We start from the raw sequence: 6,749 nt of genomic DNA on the forward strand, positions 1-6,749 counted from the left end.
AAATTAAAAAAGCCATGCATGATAAAACCGATACTAGCATTAAGCTTTCTCATCAAGACTTGAACGGTAAACATGTTCTCGCTATCACTAATGCGCAATTGAACAAAATTAGAAAAGCGTATGAAGCTGGTAAAGGAGTTACACTCAAACTGAGCAGAAAACAATTATCATACAACTCAACCATTGAAGGCGGATTCATCGGAGCTCTTTTACCATTATTAGGTATGATAGGTAGCACTCTTGCCACAAGAATAGTTCCTGCTCTAGCTACTGGATTGCTAGCAGGTGTAGGTTCTTCTGCTGGCTCTGCTATGGTTGATAAAATTGCTGGGCGAGGTCTTTTTTACATGAGCAAAAATGGAAAAGGAATGAAGATGAAAACTTTAGGTGGAGAAGGATTGTTTATCACCCCATGGACTAAAAATGTTCACGGTGATGGACTCTTCATTAAAACTGGAAAAGGTTATCAATCTGTTGGAGCTGGATTATTACTCGGACCTAACTCACCCTTTAATAGCATACCCTTTTTAGGTGCTATTCTATGAAAATCGCTTGTTAAAAAATTCGGATAAACTTTTTAAGAAATTAAAAAAATGATCGACTTTCAATGGATTGACGTAGAAGGAATTGTTTTACCCAATGAGGCTTTAACTAACTTTCAATTGATAAAGGCTGCTAAACAGTTAAAATTGAAAAACTTTCGAGGTGTTTTTGTGAGGGATGATTTACCAAAAAAGACAATGAAAAAAGAATGTGGAATTGTCAACACGGGAGATTCTAGCACAGATGGATTTCATTGGGTCTGTTGGTATAAAGACGGAGACAAAAAATACAGCTTTGACTCTTATGCTCAGCCTCCTCTTATTGAGCTCATTGATTATTTAAAAAGTACGGTTTATTATAACAGCGAGAGAGTTCAGTTTGGTAATACCTCTTATTGCGGTAACTTGTGTCTTTACGTTTTAAAAAAATTGGATGAAGGTCTTGACTTTCAAGAAGTTATCAATACCTTGTGGTGACTGCTTGAATAATAAACAAGAAAAGCTTGCCACCATGAACGTTTTCAGATCTCATCAACATGACGTTTACACCGAAGAAATTAACAAAGTCGCACTCAGCGCTAACGACGACAAAAGAATTATCTTAGATGACGGAATTCACACACTTGCCATCGGACATTACAAAACAAGGCAAGAAAATTGAACAGACATCTTGGATTTTAAGAATTTTTTTTTAATTCAAAGGTAAACGATATCATTCCTTAACTACAGGAAAAATATCCATGAAAAACGTTAACCAACGCATCATTAACTATGGAAAAGTGTCTGTGTCCTGGAACCGGCTTTTCCCTATATATATCAGCTCTTAAAAAAAATTTAATTGTTGCTAGTACTCAAAAATCCAAAGAAAACATTAACCAGAAGGAAGATATGATAATTGATAAGATAATTGATATGGGGAAGATCTTCGCGAGAAGCAATAAAAGGATTAAATTTTCCAAATAGTTAAAATTATCAGCAAATCTAACAAAAAATTTTATCATTTATGTTGTTTTACATTCCATAGCAGTTACCTAAGAGATCAATGTTGTTATTGATAAAAGCAAATCAACTACAACTCGTACTGTATTAAGAGAAATGGAAAAAAAAAACTTGTACTCTATTAAGAGAAATGAGAATAAACGCAATAGATAAACTATAAAACGCTTGTTCTAAAAAATATAATGTACATGTTAATTTTGTTAAAACTTCTGTAAAACCTAAATCCATGGTAAAGTACTGTTCATAACAATCGTGAAGAACTCTCCCTTGCTCTCATTAAATTGTTCTGATTTTTTAAAGCCCTCTATAATGGCTTCACAGGTGATATAGGTGCCAGTAATGGCTCCTATGAACCCCAACAAAGATATTGTTAAATTTTTGATGATCTCAAATTTTCCGATGTCTTCATTCCAAAAACACTTTATGTAAAGTATGGGAGGGAAAATTAGGGCTAATGCTGCAGCAACTGTCGCTCCAATAAGTGAAATGAAGTTATCGAGTTGCGGAATGCTTATTGCCAATGCACCTAAAAGAAGTTCTAATTAGTTCTTAAAAATACTGAGTTTTATATTATTTAAAAAAGAAAATTTAAATCTTACATGTAATAGTCACCATAGACACTCTTATAAAAGCATCAGAAGCCAGCTTGCAATTTTTGCCTGCTCCTCTCTGAAGAGGTGGTATAAGGATTTCCATGGGAACATAAAATTGTATGAAATAAGTAAGAAAAATAGCAAGTGTGTATGCTAACTTTACTATGACATAAAATCTAAAAGTAAAAAAAACTTTTAGAATAACTGTTCTTAAATTGAAAAAGCCGTTGTACTTGGCGGTAATTAGAACTACTTTTTTGATTTATTATTTTATCGTCTTGGTTGCTTAAGATTATTTGCTCGAGGTATTACTTTTACTTACGGTAACTTTGGTAAGTTCAAAGTAACGCTGGCTAATATTTCTTCACCAAACGCAACATAGCCAAAGAAACCCATCGACATATAGAGTATTGCAACTGTTGCCATAGATGTATCAAGAACCCAAAAGAAATCTTCTCGTTTTCGCATTTTATTCTCAATGGGAAGGACCTAAAGAAAGTAATTGCAATACTTAGTTCCATTACTATTAAATTTCGTGTGTGTGTTAATATATATATATATATATATATATATATATATATATATATATATATATATATATATATATATATATATATATATATATATATATATATATTAAGAATTTAAAACTTTTCTTGTCTTGCAGGAAATCTGTAAAGTTTTGTATACGGGCAACACTTACAACATATAATTCAGTAAACAATACTCATCACTCGACAGCAATAAGCATCATTGATAATAATAAAACAATAATTTCAGATTAAAACTTCGTCTTTGTAAAAAGCACTTACCACACCAATACCTTCAAAAGCAAATAGGGCGATTCCAAAAAAGAGTGGAAATTCTCTGATTGGTTTTGAAGCAGGATATATAGCTGGGTTTTGTAAGTTAAATAGTAGATATTGAAAAGTTCCTACCAGTCCGAAAAAACATAGAATGTTTGCAAATGTTGACAAGTAAGCAATGAAATTTAACTTTCTGATGAACGATAGCAGAAGTACTGGTGCTAAAACTATCAACACCCAAATGCGAACTTCGTACATGCCAAACACCTGAAATCAATAAAGATGCTAAATTAGTTTTACAAAGAACTTTAATTTTACGGGAAATTTAGTATTAAGGGATATTTTACACTGTGGGATTGTTTATTATTTCGTTGACAGAAAGTTAAAAAAGAATGTGAAACTTTATTTGATATTTACTAACCTGAGCTAAATTTTCAGCAACAAACAAAAAGTAAACACAGCAGAATCCAAGCTGCGTCAGCACAAGAAAAATATCAATCGTTAACCTAAAGGTGGTAAATGAAATTTGTAATCTAACAAACTTTTTACGGCATAGAAATTCATTAGACCGCATCTTCCATTTTGTGCATGTGCATGCAAGTTAAAAACTTTCAAAAAAATTATATTTACAAAAAATCTGCTCAAAAAAAATTTTTTCGTGAAAGTTTAAAAATGAATTTTTAGTACTGACTTACCTGGCGATATACTTCGACTTTTCACCGTATTCTGAAAATATTTCTTCGGCCACCTCACCGTAATCATAATGTTTCACTTTGTTCCTAAAAACAAAAACGCAAAAAAAAAAAATTTATTCAGTGTTTCAGAAAGCGAACCTCTCAGTTTGTTTACTCACTTGTGACTTAAGTAACGACTGCATAATACAATTAAGTGCATGCAATGAACTGAGATGACAGCGATGATGGCCAGTACAGTAGGTCCAACCTGAATAAAGAAAAATGTATTTCAGTTAATCGTAAATATAATTAATTCATTACTAGGCAAATGTGATAAGGAATCAAGAAATCACTTACAAGAAGACCTGAATGTTTAATGGCGGAAGGTAGACCAAGAATGCCTGTTCCTATATTTCCTTTGAGGATATGCATCGCAACCTGCCATTTCCTTTCGCAAAAACATTTAACATTATTTTGGGCTTAGCTTATGTTTAACAAGAGTTACGTTCAAACTATGATGTTGTAAGAGTTGCGAGCTAAGTTTTAGATTTTAAAAACAAAAAACGAATAAACAAAAAAAAGTTTATAACAGAAAGACATACTCAAGAAGCTCGCTCTCTTTCTTTGATCCAGTGTTGTCCGTCGTGTCGCCAAGACTAAAAATATTACGACAGCTGATAAACAAGTTCTAGGTAGTCATAGTTTTTCCTCTTCCGTCAACTTCTACAGCAAAACATTATTTGAAAAAAGTTAAGTATTTTTTATTTGTAAAAAAGGTTCTACTTTTGCTTGGCGACGAGCGCTGTTTTTGATCATTTAAAAAGATGAAATACATAAAGAAGGTATGTCAACTGAGCAGCATCATTTTTTTTTCGTTATAATATATTGTTAATAAGTATAAATTATAATGTGTAGCGTGTAATGTATAACTTATGATGTAAAATAAAGAATAATTTCGTTATAATTTATCGTTTTCGTTATATCATTAGTAAAATACAAACTTCTATATCAACGTAAGATAAATATAATTTTCTATTTTAAAAAATTAGAAGTTTATCAAAACAAAACTTTTATGACTTTATAACAGAAAATGTCTTTTGTGCGACAACTTTATCGTCATACAAAAATATATTTTATACTTTTGAAAATTTAACGAATTTAAGTAAACATCATTTTTAAGAGATCATTTAAGCGATCAAACAAATGGGATGTTTTGATCGAATATTTTTTTATTGAATTTTTTTTGACTACGTCCAAATATATAAATTACTTTTAGCTATTTCAAAAGACGAATTTCAAAACTTATTTCAAAACTTATTTCAAAACTTATTTCAAAACTTATTTCAAAACTTATTTCAAAAGACGAATATAGAACTTTTTTTTTTCGTTACTTTTGTAGCTTTTCGTTATTACATCATCGAATATAGTTGGAGCGACAGAAAGTATTTTATCAATTTTAGTGATCCCGTCATAAAACCTTTTTACGGAAACGCAAAAAGAAATTAAAACAGTCCGAAAAGTTAATGTTACTCTCAATACAACTCTAAATTTTTCTACATTTAAAACAGATATTTTTCTCGACTATTTTTTAGTAAAAGATTCACCCTCTTGAAATTATACACGAGAGATAACGAGAATACACGAGAAATACACGAGAGACTTGACAAAAACGTCAAGAATTATATTGAAGGACTCTTGGTGAATGAGCCTGGTTACTCATTTATCTATTCGGTAACAAAACCTCTTTCATTTAAATTACATTGATAATACCTTCCTCCTGAGACATCATTGCTGTAAGCAGCGTCAGAATGCGACGTGGCTTGTGTTTTATATGTATTCTTGGGTGATTTTGAGGGAAACTCTTGTTGAGCCGAACCGTTAATTTCAGTACAGTTTTTATCCATTTAACAACATGCAAATTAACCAAAATCTTGATGTCTGTTACTTTTGTAACGCACATTCAGCTCAAAAAAGTTCAACCGAAACCGCTTCAAAAGGTTTGCCCCCCCCCCCCACTCCCTTGAAAATGCACAAAAGGCAACCATATTTAAACGGTTTAAATATCCATATATCTAACATATTAAAGAAGAGAAAAAAAATCCAAGTTTCCAAATTTAATTTACCTTTTTTGCCGATTAATAATTGCAACCAATATTACAGTAGAAATATTTTCGCCATTATGGATTTTTTTGTCGATACGCAATTTAAACCAAGATCTTACTGAAAAATTTCATTTCATAATTTTGATCTTTTTTAATAATTTGTAATTCTTGACTCTGAGCATCAGTGGAAGATTTTTTTTGGTAATTCTAAGGTTTTAGTCTTATATTGTTCACAGTTTCTATTTTAGAAACCGCGTGCAAAGTTCTTTAGTTTTTGTTTGAAGCAGAAGCATTAAGACTTCGAAAGTTATTTAATCACGACAACTGTTTGCGTTACCTTAACAAAACCTGCTTACATAAACTAGTCCAGATGAGGGGGAAAAAATAATTAGAAAATATGATAAACCATCTTTTTGTTGAGTCCTTCAAATAATAAAGTAAAAATAACCTTGATCAAACTATTAGCTCACCTACCACATATCAGACCTTCTTTTAGAATTTATTACGTTTTTCCTAAAAATTTTGCATTTACATAAAGTTTGTATTTATACCTTTATTACAAATACGTTTTACAAATTTAAAACAAAATATTTATAATAGTAGATTGATTAACTTCACAGACATAGGAATAATTTAACATTTTGTCTGATCTGTGGTAATTGTGCCTCTCAATTGAAAATTATTGATTTCCTTTATTTGTCTGGTAAAACATACATAATAGTATTTTTCAGGGAAAATAACTATTTTATATTTCCTTTTAGAGAGTGTAACAGACTAGTAATAATAATACCAATTCATTATTTATTAAGATTTTTTTCAGTTGTAGATTTGTTCAGCAATAAATCATATAATGTTTTTATCTGTTATAAGTTGGAATGGGCTTCGATGCCTCGTTAATAAGACCTAGTTAAAAGAAAAAGTGTTATTGGAGCCACCAATTAAAAGAATTATTTTATTTTTACATCACTCACACATTTTTTTTAAAAAAAAGATTTCTGTTCTTCAGTTTTTATTCTAATGCACCTAAATTAAA

At 30.7% G+C, this 6,749-nt stretch overlaps 1 protein-coding gene across 2 annotated transcripts; it reads right to left on the reverse strand.

Moving 5' to 3' along the window:
- Positions 1-1,691: 1,691 nt before the first annotated feature.
- LOC149889999 (proton-coupled amino acid transporter 1-like) lies at positions 1,692-5,560 on the reverse strand. Of its 2 annotated transcripts, none has more exons than XM_090086456.1 (10): positions 5,385-5,560; positions 4,217-4,270; positions 3,972-4,062; positions 3,794-3,882; positions 3,636-3,719; positions 3,362-3,446; positions 2,947-3,207; positions 2,457-2,623; positions 2,141-2,210; positions 1,692-2,067 (listed from the first exon to the last, which is right to left on the reverse strand). In XM_090086456.1, the coding sequence occupies exons 1-9, from the start codon at positions 5,516-5,518 to the stop codon at positions 2,165-2,167; spliced, it is 1,011 nt and encodes a 336-aa protein (XP_089942582.1). In that variant the 5' UTR covers positions 5,519-5,560; the 3' UTR covers positions 1,692-2,067; positions 2,141-2,164. The 2 variants fall into 2 exon arrangements, with proteins under 2 accessions (XP_089942582.1, XP_089942581.1); XM_090086455.1 differs by having other exon boundaries at positions 2,141-2,310.
- Positions 5,561-6,749: the final 1,189 nt, after the last annotated feature.

Source organism: Hydra viridissima, unplaced genomic scaffold (assembly GCF_058129835.1).
Source record: "Hydra viridissima isolate aposymbiotic clone 2 unplaced genomic scaffold, HvirCarnegie_v1 scaffold_4, whole genome shotgun sequence".
Taxonomy (NCBI): Eukaryota; Metazoa; Cnidaria; class Hydrozoa; order Anthoathecata; family Hydridae; genus Hydra; species Hydra viridissima.